General features: G+C 46.1%; 1 protein-coding gene across 1 annotated transcript in view; it reads right to left on the reverse strand.

The window, feature by feature from the left end:
• The window catches only part of NTSR1 (neurotensin receptor 1), a 53,481-nt gene that overhangs the window by 17,061 nt on the left and 17,217 nt on the right, over positions 1 to 19,203 (reverse strand). The window contains exon 2 of the mRNA XM_018917143.3: positions 284 to 485. Coding sequence (XP_018772688.2) covers positions 284 to 485 — 202 coding nt within the window. The remainder of the gene's footprint in view (positions 1 to 283; positions 486 to 19,203) is intronic.

Here is a 19,203-nt window from a genome sequence, read left to right on the forward strand (position 1 = left end):
GGGAAAGAGAGAGGGAAATTGGGATAAAAAGGAGGCTGCATCCTCCAGAAATTCGATAGATCCCAGGGGAATGCCCCATGGCCTCTCCCTTTATTTGAATAAAGTAAAAGGACTCCCCTATCTCCTTTTTGGACATCAACCTCTGGTGTTTGTGGATTAATTTTCCTAACACCAACAAGCAAAGACAAAAGGAGAGGGCGTTTTGGGCGAAAGCGTTTTCCAATTCCCACCCGTTCCTCTTCCAGCCCCATGTCTCTATTCCCCGAGGGAAGGGAATACTCACGCAGGACCCTCACGCCGTGCTTCAGGGCTTGCACTCTGCTGGGCTCCATGGACATGCTGAGCATGGTCTGCTGCCCACCAATGGTGCACACCTGGTTCTCCTGGGCCGCCTGCCTGAACATCACCAGCAGCTGGTTGGCGATGATGGTGTTGAGCACCGAGATGACCACCATGGGGAACACGAAGGAGATGAAGGTGTTGACCTGCAGGGGAGGGATGGGGCACAGTCAGGGAGAGGAGCAGCTGAGCAGGAGGTTGGGTTTTATTTCTTAGAGCAACAGAGGAGCAGCCTGCAGTGGAAAGGTTTCCCTCCTGTTACTCAGCTGGTTTTGAAGGATTGTTGTACAGAGGGAGAACTCAAACGCTGCTGATGCAGTTCGTTCATGTCGGTCAACACCCAAAAAAGGCAAAATCATTCCTATCTAATCTATTCAAATCATTCATATCTTTTCCCCTTTTCAGTGCAGCTCATTGCCAGAAATGTCTTGTCTGAAACATGCCATTGATCTTTTCATCTCACAACCAGCAGGATGCTGCTTAGCTCTCATCATGCATAGCGTGACTTCTAAATAAGAGTGTGTTATTGTCTTTTTCCTGCATTATGAGCCCTCCTTGGGATCTTTTTAACTATCTTTTCTTTGTCTTGTGTCCTTTCCTTGTGGATTTAATGGCAGTGTTTTGTTACCTCATAACTATGTTAAATAAACCATGTGCCTTAAAGGATTAAAATTGATCAGAATAAACAAGTGGAAATTGCAATGTTTCTAGTACAAATTATTTGATTACTACAGTTTTGATAAAATTAAATGGAGGATCAAATTAAGCAGTGATTGAATCAAGTGGAAGTCACAGTTCATGCCAAATGCAAGGCTTTTGGGCTGTTTAGAAGCCCCAGTGGAACTGAGCTTGGCAAAGGGCAGCTCAGGGAAACAGAGGCACCTGTAGGGTTTGCCTGCACATCTGCCATGGTGGGATGGAGAGCTGCTCTGCTGAGCCCAGAGCTCATCCTCTCTGCTGGATGGCACAGGAGGAGACTCAGCACATCACTCAGCTGAGGGTGGAACAAATGAAAAGCCCTTCAAGTTTTTAGAATTTCAAAATATTGACAAGAATTAAACCGTGCTGCAAATCGCCGTGGAAGCAATTGCATTAGAAGTGATAAAATGACAAAAAGATGGAAATATGAAACTCAGGAGGGAATTTGCTCAGTGGGAGAGCTCCAAGGCAGGCTGACTTCTTCCCCAGACAGGGACTTATCTACCACCTCAGTGATGAAGGACACGGAACAACCCTGCACTCCAAGATAATGCCAGGTCCCTCTGCAGGTTTCAAAACCTCACCTAGAGACAGGTGCTCCATCTGCAGGGGTGGAGATATCCCCTCTCCATCCACCCACCCCTGCTGGACCACCACCACGGTGGACAGGGCTCTCTGTACACCCTGTGTCTGGTGCAGATCTGTGGGCTCTGTGCTCTGGGGGGATTCAGAAATGCTGGAGGTCAGTGGGAACCACCCAACCACAGCCCCGAGATGCTGCAGGGCATCTGTAAAAGAAATGAGCAGCACACAAGCACAGGGGAGCAGAGGCACATCAGGAACACTTCACTTTGTCCATAGATCTCAAGCAGAAACTCCTCTCTTGGTGAAATCAGGCTCTGTGGTTGCTGCCCAGGTTTTCTTTGGATGGATCAAGTCTCTGTACAACTTTGTGCTCCAGAGCTCAACGTGTTGAGCAAAAGCACCAGCTGGGTTTTGTCTCTCTCCCACATGGTGAGAACATCCTCTCCCGTTTATGCTGCTAATAACAACAGAGCTCCTCTTCGGGCTGAGTGAATTCCTCCATACACCCCACCTCTACAAGCTGCTAACGGCCTCTTTTATCAAGTATAAAGCAGTTTTCTGTGCTTCCAAAAGATCCCACAGCCTCCTGTATATAAAGGAGAGTTATCTTTTGGAGTTGCCTCCACAGGCTAGGACAGATCATTAAGCAGCAAGGACCAACTATTTAACCCTTGCATGCAGCCAGGCTGAGCTGGAGCACACAGGGGAGAATGATTGCTCAGATTTACCAGGTCAGACTGAGACATGAACCCTGTAGCTCCTCACTCCAATTTCTGTGGCTTTAGCTGCAGAATGCCCTTCCTCTTCCACAGTGCTGAACAATGCCTGCACAGCAGCAAAATGCACCACTTAACTCTGGAAGTGTTTCACTCTGTCACCTGAGATTCAGGATTTATTGGTTTTCATGCTAAAATTTTGCCCTAGCTGTAAATTACACTGGCTTGATATAATTTTGCAGAACTCTAAAAGTCTTTTCCAAGCTGTCTTAAAAGCCTTGATTCATTCCATAGTTGCATTGTGAAGTCTTTTAAAGGGCTTATGAAATTGGCTAGAAGAGCATTGACTTTCCCTTGTAGGAATTGTTATGGTAAAAGTGAGAATATTGCATAGTTTCCATCAAAGGCTATATTTAAAGATTTTTTTTCTCTGCCTTGATTTATAGCAAAACTCTCACATATTAAAAAAAAAAAACCTAAAAGAATCAATATTTTTCCCAGTAGCAAAATGTTTTAATTTGTTGAAAGAATTATGAATTATTTGCGAACACAAAGTCCCAAAGTACATAAGGGCTAGAAAAGCCAATTTTCCTAAGCAAACCCTTTCTGTTCCCTGTTTTTCTGTCGAGCTGCTTGCTGGGAGCCCAGCACACTGCACATCAGTGCAGCAACACTTCATTTTCAGGTGGCTTTGCACGCTGCTGGAGCTGGTGCCTCCAACAACTTCTCAAAGTCAGTGGAAAATTTCCCACCTGCTCAAGAGGAGCTGGTCTGGGATCCCAGGACTGCACATTTGAAAGTTCAGGAGCAGGAAGACTTGTGGAGGTGATAATTGGGATTTTTTACAGTCTCTCCAACATCAGTGGGCTAAAGTGGCTACAGGTGTCAGTGAACACCCATGGGAACCTTTGGAGCTTTCTAGATCTTTAGAGACTACTCTGGCCCCAGGAAGGAGGGTTTAGAGGGTGTAGAGGCTCATTTTTGACCTGAAAGTCTCAGATTTCTGTTGGCTCACCATAGAAAGCACAGTCTGTGTGATGCTGGATCTGCACTAACCCTGTGTTCAGGTTATTTGGGTGCACAGGGGTAACACATGAGGCTAAAGGCTCTTCTGGAGATTCAGTGGCAAATTCAACATTGTATTTATGATGAAAACAGCCAAGAATCAGAACTACTCACAACACTTTAATTGAAAGAGTTTTGATGAGAAAATAGAAAATGTTCCAATACTGAGAACATAAAAGATTTTTTGAACATGGGTCTTGTGTTTTCCCTCATGCCTTTTTTCCAGGTAAGTAAATAAAATCCCCCAAAGCCAGTGGAGCATGAAATGCTGGTCACAGCAGCAGCAGCAGCACAGTGTGGTGCATCCCAGGGAGCAGCAGCTGGGGTGCTCTGCCAGCAGGAGCAGGGCCCCTGGAGTGGACAAGGGGGCCAGCTGAGATTAAGGGATAATTTTAACCCTGGGTTATGACAGGGACTTTGTGTCAGAGATGAGATGTTCCCTTGTAGCCTGATAAGTGAGGTGAGAGCAGAGCCAGATCCTTGGTCTCTGTCAGCTCAGCCTCTCCAGGGACACAGCCCCTTCCAGCAGGGAGCTGGGATGCCCAAAGAGATTTTCCCTTTCTTTCCAGGGTGGTGGGAAGGACAATTAAAAGGGGGAGAAGTGTGGATGATGACGAGCTGGGAAAACCTCATTTGTAGCCACTAAGCTTCTGCCATAGCTCATTTCCCTGTGCACACCTGGGGGATGCTGTGAGATGCCTGCAGCCTTCCTGTTTTCTGCTGGGGAGGGTTCCCAGTGCAGAGACTGCTGGGGAAATGGGTGAGAAGCCCCAAAGGAGCTGAAAAGTGGCTCAGGAGGAGATGTGTCCTTGCTGGTTTCCTGGAAGTGATGAGGGAGAGGACTGAGGATACAGCCCATCATTTGATTTGTGGTTTTGAGCAGATCTATTAAACCACAGAGCCACATTTTAACAATCTACCACATTCTGGTTCACCTCATTTCCAATGGAAATGGAAAGTAAATTATCCTCCCCCTGACTGTGGAGGCAGTATTGTTAGCATATGTCAATCAGGGATGCACATTCTGCTACAACAATATTTGGCTGCCAAAAAATCTTATTTGACTAAATGTACTTTACAAAATTACTGGTTATCTCACTCAGTAGCCAGAATTAGCATTTTTTTAACCAGCCAGTGGATAATTTCAGCCCTTAATAAGCACAGCACTGCATTCCAGGATACAGCAATCTGTGCAAGACAAAGCAGGGCAGGGGAAGGTACATGTGTTGGGATGCCAAAGGGAGCATTTGGCAATGGCACTCGTGTTTGATGTTCCCAGGATGTGGCTGATGAAAAAAAACCATCCACAGGTTTTTTTTCCCTCACAGTAAATAAATTAGCATCTAATTAACCCCACCTTTACATTAGCTCTCCAGCTTTCCATGCCAAGTATCTCAGTGTCAGGTAATTGCCATTCCTTAGCTACAACAGGGCAGGAGAGGTTAGTGTTTGTGAGTGATAGAAGAAAATAACCCCTGCTTTTGGAGCCAGTAACTGGCACAGGGGAAAGCATGGAAGCTGGACAGCTACAGCCTAGCAAGGGAATTTATCTCTTCTGGAATTTGTTGAGGGGAGCAGTACTGCAATGTGCTGGCTCTGGTCCTTTCCTTGCAGGAGGACATGCTGGTATGGGAGCACAAGTGCTGGGTAAATAGGAATATTTGGCCAAGTGCCAAAGCCTGTGTGTGTATCTGGAGCTCTACCAGTGCACTTGAGCAGGAGCTGGACCTTTGCAGGCTGCCAGTTTTACCTGGGGCAGGTTTGCCTGTCACGCCTCATCTGGGGCAGCTGCTCTCTCCAGCAGCCCTGACAGCGTGGCAGGGGGGACACAGCTGTCACCCCTGGGCAGAGGCTGGCTGCTGACCTGGCTGGGTGGCACTCTGTGCCCTCTGCAGACACTTTTGGTGGCTATGGTGGAATCCTGCATCCCCTCACAGCACCAGAGTGGCACAGACCCCACTGAGCTCAGGCGTGTGAAATAACCCTCCCCTTTCCTCCCAAAGAGGGACAGGATGCAAATATCTGTGTGGATCCAGGCTATAATATCCCATCATTACCTTAAAGAATAATCAAAGACAAGATAACAAAACCCAGCTATTATTTTTCTCTTTGAAGTACTGAGAATTGGCCACAAAAGCCTCTGGTTGTACATCCTGCTATACCCTGTGTCTCCTCTGCCCAGCTAGAGGTGAGTACACATTGCACACACATTATCCAAGGTAACAGAGTGTGGCTGTGTGAATTGCTCTGATCTCACCCCAAAGAGCTGCCCTGTTCACCCCTGGAGCTGCAGGAGCTCAGAGAGAGACTGAGGAGCACCTTCCCTGTGCCTCAGGGAGACCTTTTCAAAAGCGCTGAATATCAAGCCCAGACATTTCAAAGAAAGGTTACAGGGATGTAAAATGTGGCTCCCAGTCACAGGTATTGATGTCAGAATGTGTGATCAGCTCTGGGTTACAGAGGCAGAGCCTGAAGCCAGGACACAGCTGTGTGGGGACACGGGGGTGGGTGGCAGTGACAAGCAGCTGGGACAGTGATGAGAGTGAGCACCAACACACACATGAGCAGGACATCCAGAGTTTTTCATCCAGGGGGAAAAATCCCCAAGAAAAGCCTGGAACACAGGCTCATCCTGTCCAATCCCTTGCTGATTAAATAACTCAGCAGGTTTTGCTGGCCTCAGCTGGCATCAGCCACGGGAGCTGGAACTGGCCAACACTCTGTATTTCAGATCTCTGCAGGAGCCCCAGCTTTATCCCTGCTTTGGATGTGGTCTGGCAACAGGAGACTGCGGGTACTGGTGCTGAGGTGAAGGAAGAGAACAGATAAGTCTGAACATAAATGATCAGATGGAATTTCTGGATGCTCTTGAGTGACTGGACTGGTTCCTGTCCCCGTGCTGCTGCTGCCCTGCAGCCACTGGTGTCCCTGGGGCTGGAGCTCCTTTAATTGCACAGCAAGGACATGTGAGCATCTGCTCCTGACACATCCACTCACTTGCTTCACTCACTGAGGGAAAACCCCTCCAAAGACAGCCCAGAGGATAATGCACCAGCCTTGTTCTCGAGCTCTGGCTGCTCGAGGCTGTGGAGGAGTTTCAGGTTTTGTATTGGGAGATATTTATACCAGAAGAAAATCCGTGTTACTGCAAGGCTTGGGGTGGCAGACTGCAGTCTGTGCTGTGCTTGGAGATCTGCAAGGTGCAAGTACCTACAGCCTGCAAGTACCTACAGCCTGCTGCAGGGCAGGAGGACATGGCCATGCACGGGGCAGTGGTCCTCTCCTCTCTCTGTGCTGGCTGGGTGCCTCCAGAGCTGTCTCCAGCTGGATAACACCAGCCTTGAACTCTTCCAAAAGGCTTAATTTAGCTCAAGCATTGAGATCAGAACGAGGATCTGCCTAAACTCTGTTTTCATTAGCATTTTGTGTCTGCTCCACAGTAGTGATGCTTTCCTGGCTCCTCTCCCTAGATCTGTGGCCATCACAGAGAATAACCAGGCAGAGGGGATTAAGGCTTTGAGAATAACCAACGTGTACCATTTTGGAGCCTGTGTGTGGTCCCACACTGATGCACTATAATGGGAATGCAGAGCAGCTAATGATGTTGAGAAGTTGAGTTAATCACATCCTCTGCAGGAGTTAATCAGATACAGAACAGATGGAAATAAATTGGGTACCGACAAAAAACATCCATCATATCCATGGCAAAAACATTCCCATTCATAAACTTCCCTCCTTGGAGAAAACATTTGTACATAAGAAATAACATCTGATGCAGAACAACTTAGATGGGCCTCTTGCTCCTGATGGGTTGGGAAAGGTGTCAGAGCACTGAATAATGGAGGAATTCCTGAGCATGGCTGGGTACCTGAAAGATCATTTAACCTCATTTCTATGCATGGTTACAGTGCTGTGACCTGAACTATTTTCAGATTTATTTATTTATTGTAAGCAATAGCAAAAGATGTGATTCACCCATAACTGTTTCACATAAATCTTATTATTCCTAATTGTACACAAGGGTAATACCTAAATATTAAACTCCCTGGGGACCTCAGAGCTTTTCATTACCTCCTTAAGTGCCAGAGAACCTACTCCATTACAACTGTTTTTAAGAGAAAAATTCCTCTTTTCCTGGTCTTTACCCATCAAACTCAAACTTGAATGGCTCTGCTGAATCCACCTTCCAAAGAGAAAGAAAAACTGTGAAATTCAGGAAACCCTGGAAGCAATGGACTGGGGAATAGACAAACTGGAAGGTTCTAAGGTTTAACACTGTGCACTGGAAAGGCTTGTATGTAATGGACACTCAGCTTTTTCTGTTAATAAAACTGAAGCAAAAATGTTTATTTAGAAAAATGGAAGAGTATTCAAAAAAAGCCCAATGCCAAAGAAAAAAAAAACCAAAAACCAAATAACCCAAGATCTCTCTAGGATTGAGCTTGATGAAGGTGATGAATTTGGGGCCTTCTACATCTCACTTCAGTGAATTTAGGGCCTCCTGCCCCTGATTTAAGAGGGATATGTGGAATTTAAAAAGGAAGGGGTTTGGTGTGGAACAGGTGCTGCCCTCCTGTACCTGGTCAGGGAGGACAGAAGTGACAGAGCAGCAGTGATGATCCTCCATCACATCATCCTTAACCCAAAGCTTCAAAGCCTCCCCTCCTCCTCCCTCAGGAAATCACAGAAAATTCTGAGCTGGAAGGGACCCACAAGGATCACTGAGTCCAGCTCCTTCCCTCTTCCTTTCCTGTGACTGGTACAGTGAGCTACAAGGTAAATTAATTCAATTTACCCAATTCTGCTTGCAAACAGGAACAAAGTCAATTCATATGCTGTCAGTTTGCTGGCCTCAGCCTGGCTGCTCAGATCCATTGCACTATTTAGGGCAATATTTTTGGTTGAACAAAAACTCAGTGAATAATGTTCATGCTTTTCCCTTTGAACACACAGGTCTTTGGTACCATTTCCCCCTCACCCTACCCAGCAGCTATGTTCTACTGAAGGGGAAATAATCCTTCAACTTCAAATGACAGACTGGAAATACACTTTAAATAATTCACCAGTGCAGTTGGATTTCAGCTCTCACTATCTGCTGGTATTTTGGTTCCTGCCTGTTCTTGCCAAAGGGATATTGCCCATTGCCTTTCACAAGATATTTGGGGTTCTCCAGCTCTGCTGTTTGTCAGCCCTCTAAAGAATTGAAGAAATGTTCATACAGAGCCTAATGCTCCTGATGGCTGAGTAATCCCAATCCAGATTTTGCAGTTATTTTCTGTTTATCCTCTTTTGGTTCTTCTTTCCTACTGGGTTGCACAAGTTGTGGGGGCTCACAGGGTGGACACTCATCCAAAGAAAGTGTCTGCTCCACAGGGATGCAGATGTTGAGAATGGCTGATGATGTCCTTCTCAAGCCCCAGGAAATCAGCCTCTCTCCTGTGTTCCTCAGCACAACTGCAAGTGCTCAGCACATCTGACACTCCTGTGTGGCTTCTGCACCCTGGGATGCTGCAGGAGGGGCAGCCACCCCAGCCTTAAGGACAGCACAGGCTGCAGGTGTGTCTGAGGGCACTATCCCCATGTTAATAACCCACAGCAGCTGGTTTTGTGAGCCAGCATCCAGATCCTTGCTGCTCTAGCCTGTGCCTGCTATTCCATTCTTCTTTGGTTCACACTTGGGATGGCTGTTGGCATGAATGAGACTGTTATGCTTGGATATTTACTCAAAGACAACATCAAGAAAAACACTCAAACCCTGGTGACAGCCAATTATCCCCCAACTTCTCTTGTTCTGGCAGTACTGAGTCACTTCATCCTTCATAATAAAAATGGATGCTTTTTTTCCCACATGGGTATGAAGTCACTTGCAGTGGCTGTTTCAGGATTCTAGCTGAACAGTCTGCTCTAGCAGGGGAACAAAGCCAAAGACACGAGCACAGGAGCATAACAAGCAAAGAGTTCTGCCTGTGAAAAGCAGCAAACAGTTGAATCAAGTGGTGCTTTCTTGCTTTCTTTCTTTCTTCCTTCCCACACTCTCCTGGTAGGTGGATCATGACAGAAACGTGTGGGTCTGTTTGGCTCACGTGGGGCTGTCACACTCCAGGTTTACACTTGCAGTGAGTGTGTAATTTACTTGCAATGAGTGTGTAAATGAGTGTGGAGCACTCAGGTGCTGGGCTCCCCTCTGCCACCCCTGTCCCAGCCAGGTCCCTCTCTGGGGACAGTGGGCAAAGCTGCAGTGGCCCCTCTGTCCTGCCCTTTGTGGGAAAAAATGAGGATGCAGCCAGCAGCTGGCTGACAGGAGAGCAGAAACTCATTAGAGCACAGGGTAATTAATAAATCAGCTCCATTCCCCAGGATGGTGCTGAAGATTTAAGATAAAGACTGTGTTATAAACCAGCCTTCAGCCTGATGCATGAGGTGCACACTGCAGGAGGATCCAAAGGAAAGTGAATTTAAACAAAAACCCAAAGAAATGGGAAGAACAAATCATTCTCCTGTTGAAAAACACGTTAGACCCAATCCAGAACAATTCAAAGGAAAGTTAGATAAAACCCCAAACAAATGGAAAGAAAAAAAATCATTTTCCAATTGAAAAAATACTTCAGACCCAATTCTGGTTTTGCATTTCTGCCAGGTGAGGTGGAGGTAGAGGAGGGAAAGAGATTCTTCAGTGTCTGAGAGACAAGTAATGTCATGACAAAAAAAAAATTTATCTGTTGGATTACATTTCAGGATCAATTTTTCTGAAGCTTTTTGTAATATTTCACATATGCTGAAAAGTCTCATTAATACAGCTGGTAAAATAACAGCTTGTCTGCTTAAAGTAATTAGTAGTTGACAATTGGGTTGAATTTTAAATCCATGAGGAGCTTTGGTTAGCACTAATAAATGTTGATTAAGGTAGCAATTAAAATCTAACAATCTCTCTGGGGGTCTGAACTTAAAAGCTGAAGTTTGGAACATACCTCAATTTACAGAGAAAACGCTACAGTTCCTCCCCAAGCTGCTTTATTAAGCTGTGGCAATGTGGATTTTTATTTCCTTTGGTTGCTTTTTTCCTCCTTTATTTTTTTTTCCTTTTCTTTCCCTTTTTTTTTTTTTTATTTTTTCCAGTTTACACCAATTAATTGCAGCCCAAAGTGGTGCCTGGGGAGCCACCAGCACCTCTCCTGGCTGACATAAAGACTTGGGGACAGTGGTGACATTGAGCAGAGCGAGGTTTGGGCTTTATCTCAGGAAATGCTGTGGGACCCTCTTGATGTCCCTATTTCCTTGGCAGTCCTTCCCAGGAGGCTGTCCCTGTCTGTCCCTCTCCCCAGCAGGCTCTGAAGTGGGATGGAGAGATCTCCAGCTTCCCTCAAGAAGTCCTGCCTGGCAAACTCAGCCAAGAGGGGAGGTCAAGCAGAGCTCATCCCTCCTGACTCCCTCCCTGATTCCTCAGAGCATCCCATAATCAGGGTGGTTGGATGAGCTGCCAAGGAAAAGTATTGACCAGGCAGAGTCTTGAGGAAAACTCAAATTCTCCCTCTTTGTGGCACTTGAGCAGGGTGAGCAAGGCAAATCACAAAGCACATTTTGTTTATAGATTACTGATTTATCATCAAGGCACTATTCATGGAGGGCTCAGGTTCTTTGTGATCTTACTCAGCCTGATACAATTTCAGTCACTTCCCTGCTTTTTTTTCTGTTTTGGAAGTCAGAAAGCACGTTTGTATTTCATTGAGCACCTCCTTTATAGTGGCCAAATCCTTTTGGTTTTTTTTTTTCACTCTTGCTGTGGGCAAGACATAAAGTGAACACAAAACCAGATTTGTCTTCATCACACATTAGCTCTGCACCACCCATTAATTACACTGCATCCCCCAGTTTTTAAGATGAATGCCAGTGGGGGAAAAAAAAGGAATACAATGTGAAATGGGAGCAGCTTGGTTCTCTGGTGCTCCTGGGAGTGTGTTGGGATTTCTGCTCTGCTCATGCCACTTACATCAAGAGCCTTGCCATGATATTGTATTATATTATATCCCAGGGCTGCTCCTGCTGGCTTTGGGAGCTGCTGAAATGAGCTCCTTTTCCTGCAGGGAACTTGCCATGGCTGTAGTAGAAAAAACAGACCAGCAGACAATTTGTGAACATTATGGACAAATCCAGGGAGTGTTCCTGGGGCAAGGCAGGGAGGTCAGAAGGAAGCTGGGTCCCTCTGGCTTCCCAGAGCTCCTGCTGAATTTGGTGGCTGCTGCTTGGTCCTGGTGCCATCCCCAGCATCCCCAGCATCCTCAGGAGATAAAACAGCCTCCATCCTGAACTGCCTCTCCTTCTGGGAAGGACCTTTAACAATTTTTAGGTGCTTTCTTAGCCCAGGCTGTGTGATCTGAGTGTGGCTGTTGGTTTCTCCATGGAACTGTGTGTCCCTGAGAACATTTCCTGAGTCCATTCATTGTTAGGGATATTTACAGAAAGAGAGAGCTGGAGAGCTGAAGATGTCAGGAGCTGGAAGAGGAAAATGAATAAATCTAGAGGGTGGAAAAAAAGCCCATTCACTATCAGTCAAAGTGTCTACCACTTTCTTTTCTTTTTTTTTTTTTTTTTCTTCTGTGTTGTAAGGATGAAATACAAATGGCTCAGAGAAATGTGGAAAGGAATGCAAATAAAAGCTCCATAGCCAGAGACATTCAGGGCCCTTTTTTCAGAGGAGGCTTAAGAACTGGTTGAAATTGTCCATTTCCATTTGAGTGAGCAATTTCCATGCCTGAAGCTTTGGGACAGGTCATTTTCTCTGCAAGATGGACACAAGGGTTGAACCAGCTGGGAACTGCAGCCACAGAGGGGCACAAGGGTGAGCAATGGGTATCTTGGCACTGCATTTTGGGGGTTTTCAGGGAAAACAGCTGCCCTGAGAGGGTCCCCAGTGGACACAAGTCATCCTGGCCATCTCCACCTACAGCCAATGCCACCCTCCACATGGATCCACCTGTGCTGCAATGGGCACTCAGGGCTGCTGTGGAGACATCACCTGGGGTCTGGAAACATTATTGCATGGAAAGCCATGAGCTCCTGAGGAGAGACCAGGCTGATTATTCATGCACAGGCTTTCAAACTACTTAAAAGGGCCTATTTAATATTTTTACAGTAATACTATGCACTCTGCTGCTCTTACAGTAGAATTACAGGTGTCATCCTGAGGAGGTGTGTGTGTGTGGGGGGCAGGTTTTTGGAGAAAAGCCATTTTGCCAAGGAGACAAGACAAACAAGGGGCTGCAGAGAGACCTGGCATCTCCAAGGAGCTCAGAGGATCTCCTGGTTTCAGGCTGCTGCCCTGCTCCCTCACAGAGCCATGGAGATAAATCAGCAGGGAAATGCTCAAATCCCCATACTGGGGACAGCATGGAAGGATCAAGTGACACACAGAGGGAGCAATCCTAAATCTAGCACAGGTAGGGAGGAAAGCAGGTATGAGCCATCTGTCCCTGGTGGCAATGTCTCTGGTGGCCAATTAAAAGGCACTGCCTTGAACAGGTCAGCTCCTAATGAGCTGTGGGCCCAAAGGCTGGCTGGGCAGCTGGAAGACCCCATAACCCCAAATCCACATGGTCGCTCAGAAAATGACCCCAAGGCAAAACAGATCGAGGAGGTCACGGCTCTCTCCTGCAAACCACAGCACAGGCAAGCCCCAAATGCTTTCCCATTTCTCAAAATTGATTTTCTTTTTTCCAAATCAAAGTACAAAATGAGCATGTGAGACCAAGCACTATAGGAGCAGACTGCAAATGAGGCTAATAGGCCAAATGTCAGATTTGTTTCTGCTGAGGAGTCATTACTGAGTACAGACTTTATGCAACCTGCTTTGCTCTAAAGCATAATCCAGCCAGCTAATGACTGGCATGAGGAAGATGTTTTGCCTGTGGAGTGGCTTCTTTGCTGTTATAATTTTCTCTGGACCTTACCCCAGAAGGCAGAGGTACCCACCTGGCTCTAGCCAGCATTTGAGGGTGGCTAAAAGATCTGATGGGTGAGGGACCCCTAAGGTGTTGGGTATAATTCTTTGGACTCTGTATGGAGCAAAGGTATAAATTGCTGTTCCTCCAGTCAAGATCCTGATTGCAGGTTTAGAAGAATCTCCAACCATTTCCCCGTGGCAACTCCAACTCCTGGAGCACAACTCACAAGCTCTTAACAGGTGGGTTGTTTTCAGCTTTTCCTTTCTTAAAACCACAGAGCTCCAGTGAGGAATGGCTGAGGATATTGACCTGGAGCAGGTATCAGCTTCCAATGTCCTGACTTGGGCATGCAGGAATCAGGAGCAGAACCCCTGCAGGCACCCACGGTGCTGTCCAAGCCTCTGAGCAGGGCTGCTGGTCACATCCCCCTCTGCTCACAGAGATGTTGCAGCTGCTGTTGCTGGCACTTACTTACACTGGCCTGTGCTATGCATTAACCAAAATAATTTCCTTTTTGAAGCACAAAAATTTCAGTGCAAAAATTGCTGCTTTTATCCCTAAGGCAGGCTGCCCAGACACGAGGCTGTCTCAGGTAGGAACCATTCCTGTCCAAACAGTTGTGAAGGCAGATTCCTTGCAGAAGAGGAAGTGATTTAGCAAGATGAAGTAATCACAGTGCCATGAATGCAACCAGGATTTCCCTGTTAATTACCTCACTGTTAATTAAGGGACCATTTTTTTATTAAAATTAATTCTCATCTCTTAAGAATGAATCACTTAAAAAGGGGATGTACAGAAGTGTTTATCACTGATACCCTAAGATGATAATTTCCAAATGTTATGGCTTGTAATCAAGTTTAATTTTCTGACTTACCCTCCAAAGGAGAGACTTTACACCAGTTTTGACATTTAAATTACCTTGGATTTGCAAGTCCAATACTGCCATAAATATTCATAGCCAAGAATCGACTCTTTAGCCTTGAATTTTTTTTATTTTTTTAATTCACTACTAAAAACCAGCTCCAGAGTGAGCTGAAGGAATGAAATGAAGCAGATTTTCTCTGGACCATCTGACTCTGCTACCCAACGCTGAGCCGACGCATCCACGCTTCTGTTTGATGCCGCCGAACAAAATTCAACAGCAAAACCATCCTTTGATCCTTTCCCTTCCATCTCCTGGCAAAAAGCTGCTGTTGTGGGGGGGCTGCTGCTGCTGCTTTGGCCTGTGCCATGCCCAGCCCTGCACAGGGAGGGCAGCCCAAGGCAGGGCACTGCTGGCACGGTTGGTGCCACGTGCGGGGCTGGCGCGGTTGTGCCCGGCCGCTGCTCGGGGCAGGCAGAGCCTCTGGGCTTTCACAGACCCACTGAGGGGTTTCATCTGCAGCCTTAGGAGAAGCTTAGATTGATGTAAAAATATTAAGCAAAAAATCTTTTATTATAGCTGTAGGTGAGAATATGCCTTAAGCAAGTGAGAGACTGCACTGCTAAGGTGGTGAAGGGTTAGAATGTAAGGGTGAGGTTGGTGTGGAGTAAACTGAGAGTTCAGAAGTTATAACAGAAGCCTCTGTGTCCATGTGAGTTAGAAGTCCATTAGATAAAAGTATTTGCAGGGCCACAGAAGTAAGTAAAGGTGATAGGTTAGAAAAGCAAAATAAACCCTGTGGCAACTGTCTAATGGGTTAGAAAGTTCTATGTTGCCTTGTAACGAAGAACTTTTGACTGCTCTTGAGCTATGGCTAAATGCTTGCTCCTCTACAACCTCACAGCCTCTGAAATTGATGTTTATCTGAGCAATAAATCCTTCTTAGCTTGAAAATAGTCCCATCCCTTCATTTCCAGCAGGGACAATGATACAGTCACCCTGAGCATGGCCACGGGGAGGACAAAGCCCAGCTTTGCCTGCTGAAAGAATGCCAGGCTTGGGGCAAAGAGCCTTTTTGGTGCTGCCTGGCTGTGACCTGGGAGCTCACTGCCCCTTGCCTGCCCAGGGTGACAGTGTGCCAGCCCTCAGCAGGCTGGCCACAGCTATCCCAGGTGGAGGCAGCAGGCTCCAGGCCATGGGAGGGTCCCTGTCCCCTCTGGCAGTGGCAGCAAAGTGTCCCCTTGCTGCTCTGCCTCAGCCCCCAGTTCCATTCAGGCTCTGACACAATTTCAGTGACCAAGGAGAAGGCTGTGCTGGGGGCTGGCAGCTCTCAGGGGAGATGTGCCAGACTCATCCCCTTCCCTGAGCAGAAACCCAGGTGAGAAGCAGAGCTGAGATGCCCCAGCCCCTGCCCTTGTTGGTGAGGGCCTCTCTAGTGGCCGATTTCTGTCTCAATTTCTGTCTCAAAATGTTCTAAAGATGCTCCATTTTTTCTCCAGCATATTGTGAGACCAGGGGTCAGTGTGGGATGGGAAGAGGGGCAGGATCAGCTCAGATGTTGAGCAAAGGGCTCTGAGAATCCCCTCAGATTCCAACTCTGAGGCATACAGCAGGCAAACACCTGCACACATCAGTCACAATAAAGGGCAAATTGGCTTCACAATGAAACATTCTCCTCTTTTCAGTGACTGATGACTTCTTCAAATTTTTTTTTTTTATATCAGGTACACTTCAAATGTAATTAGTTTCTCCAGTCTTTTTTCTTCTTCCAACAGTAAGGCAGGGACAGAGAAGCAGCACTACTAGTACCCATTTCTTAAAATAATTTCTATTTGCAAAAGGCTAATAAAAAACTTGAGATACACTGTGACCCTTTCTGCCCTTAAACCAAGGAATTTAAGCATAAACATCTACTTCTGAGCTGAGCCACTGCCAGTGCTTTAACTAACACAAGATGGACTTTGACACTGCTTTTATGGCATGTTAGATACCTCCAGCTCACCTCCACCCCAGGGACAATAAATATGTACCTCAAATGTACCTCTGCTGCTGCCAGGAGTGTCCTTGGCTTCTTGTGTGGGCATCTTTGCCCCACAGTTACAGTGAGAGATTGATTTCCTGGTACATAACTGAGGTGTCTGCTCCTACCTGAGATCAAAGAAGGACCTGCTTTCCCAGGAACTCACCCACACCTTTACTTTGTCTGCTTGCTTTTCATTTCAGTTCAGCACTTTAATAAAAGGTATTTTCCCTACCTACAGAATAATAGTTCACAATGGATGACAGGCTCACTTCTGATGTTATTTACCTCTGCCATTTGGAAAGGGATTGCTTGCAGTAAAGCCCCATTCAGTTTGGATCTGAGTGGAGCCTCAGAAACTCCAAGCTTTGAAAATGGGAGCTGGACCATAGGAGATCAGGGGTGCCAATTTCAGGTCTGTTTCTGCCAAATAACCCAAAAAATTTAATTATTTGGTTGGGTGATGTTCCCTCTGGTCAGTGCCCAGGACTAAATTTAGTCCAGCACAGCAAAGCCCTTCCAGATTCACTTTCCATGAAGGACCAGACGTGAGAAGGATGAGCATCAAAACTGGTGAAATGAAGCAATTCAGCTCTGAATTGTTCACAGACACTCCACAATGGTTAGAGAAGACTCATAAGAAAACCTGGACTTTGTTCTCCCAAATAACTCGTGGCAACGCAGAAGAGCTGATCCTGTGTCACTCTGGTAGAAGAAAAGACATGACAATGGCCTGAAAGTTCTTGATTTTTGATTCAGTAAAATCTGAGAGCCTTATAAGTGACAAGTTCTCATAAATAATTCCATCTAATGGAAGATACTTTGGTAATTGCAGTGTTTTAATTGCAACCCTTTAAGTGCAGAGAATTCTCATTAGCACTCAGCATTCAGGTACTGCAATGAATTTTCATGGAGAGAGAGTAGCATACACAGAGCTGAAAAGGTGGAACTATGATGAATTTATGCATCATTTCATGGACAAAGATATTAAGTGATTCATTAAGCAAAACCATCCATTCCCTGCTGGCTACAAGGAAGTTTTTATTATTCCTGTTCTTCATGTAAATAGACAGAGGCAGAAAATTACTAGGTCTGGCCTAAACTTCTTCCCAAGCATTTCCACAGTGACTTTCTCTGGTTTCTAGCAAGGTTTATTTATAAATGAAGCCTCCAAGTGACCTTGGAGAGTCTGATATTCCAGGCCTCAATCTAACTCCTGTGCAATATTGCCTTGACTAAAGGCAATCAAAACATCCACAGGGGAGCTGAAATGCCAGGCTGGCAGACTGAGTGCATGAATATTATAAATGAATGAAGCCAAATGTGGATTTCAGGACAAAAACTTGCCTTTACACCAATTCAGAGAGAACTCGGCCTTGCCATGGTTGCTCAGAGGAATTTGCAGTGTTTTGGAGAAGTGACTCCTCCGTTGCCTTGTGCTGTCTACTCTGCAACCAAGCCATGGACATGAAAGCATCCATGTTCTCAATTATTCCACTGGCACTGGAAGAGCTGAAGGAGGAGGAGGGATATCAAATGAGGGTGTGCAAGAACAGAAGTGCTGGTTTCACGCTGAGCTCTGAGCTCCTTTGTGTAGCAGTGACTCACAAAGTCTCGGGCAAGCAGCGCTCAGCAAAGGTGACACCGTGGGCAAGGAAAGAAGAGTCATGGCACATTTTCCTTCTAATTGTCTTCTGTCTTTTAATTGGTTTCCAAACTAGATGATAGCAAGGAGACAAGTGCTGCTTCCTTCGTGCACCCTGCAATTAAATGCTGGGAAAAGTAAAGCACTGCAGGTAAACCTGGTGGGAATCACAAACCCACTCTGGTTTGGGTTGGAAGGGACCTTAAAACTCATCTCATGCCACCCCCTGCCATGGGCAGGGACACTTCCCTAGATCAGGCTGCTCTGAGGTCTGTCCTGGTCATGGACACTTCCAGGAATGGGGCACCCACAGCTTTTCTGGGCACCCTGTGCCAGGGCCTCACCATGTGAGTGGTTCCCTCTGTTTAGGCTAGGTTGAGTTACCAGCTCAGAGAGGCACCCCTGGATTTTGTTTAAAATAGAAATTAAATATTCCCAGCACTCAGCTCCCTGCTGAGCTGCTGTTTGCAAGCAGCAGGTGAGTGATGGAGACAAGGACAGTGACCAAAGGCAGGGCTCAGCCAGCCCAGGGGAATTGCAGAGCATCACTCCCCCCCTGCTGCAGGTGTTCTCCTGTGGGATGGTGAGCACACACTGCTGCTTCTTGCTCCAGCACTTACAGCTCTCAGTCACTTCACCTTCTATTTCCTGGCACTGCTTCATTTGGAAAAAATGCTACAGTCTATGGCAACTTTGACCACTTTTTCAGATTCAGAGCTTCCACAAGGGAGCTGAGAGGGGCAGGTCCCTCCTCACTCAGCCCGAACTTGTGGGCATCCAGCTACACACAGGTCACTGAGCTGCACTTGTTACAACAGACAAAGCTGTTGCCTCTGCAAAAGTCCCATTTCAGTGCCATTATACAGACATTTTTGCATGAAAAAAGGTTGTTTATCTGAATACATGCATGGAGCAGCTTTAATTCTAAAGTTAGAGTTCAAACCTAATTCGAGTGTGTCAAAACTTCACAGTGAGGACCTCTCTGTTGCTGCATAGACACTCAGAAATTCTGCTTTTCAGCACAGCCTTTGGTAAAGCAGAGATCCTACAGATGAAAAAAAGGGATTGGTCTGATCTTTAATGATACAGACAGTCTGAGAACCAAAATAAAAAGCACAAACCAAACATAAAGAAGGAGAGACACCAACCACTAGAGTGCTATTTGGATTAATGTATTTAGAACAAATTGGAGACCTTATTAAAGACTCTTCCCCCAGGACCTCTCTGGTCTACACCTGAAACATGCAAGGAAAAACATTTGATCTTTAGCAGCGAAGGAGCAAAAGCAAAATAAATTTAAAAAAAGACACACTGAAGACAGATACTTCAAACAA

Source organism: Serinus canaria, chromosome 20, assembly GCF_022539315.1.
Source record: "Serinus canaria isolate serCan28SL12 chromosome 20, serCan2020, whole genome shotgun sequence".
NCBI classification, from domain to species: domain Eukaryota; kingdom Metazoa; phylum Chordata; class Aves; order Passeriformes; family Fringillidae; genus Serinus; species Serinus canaria.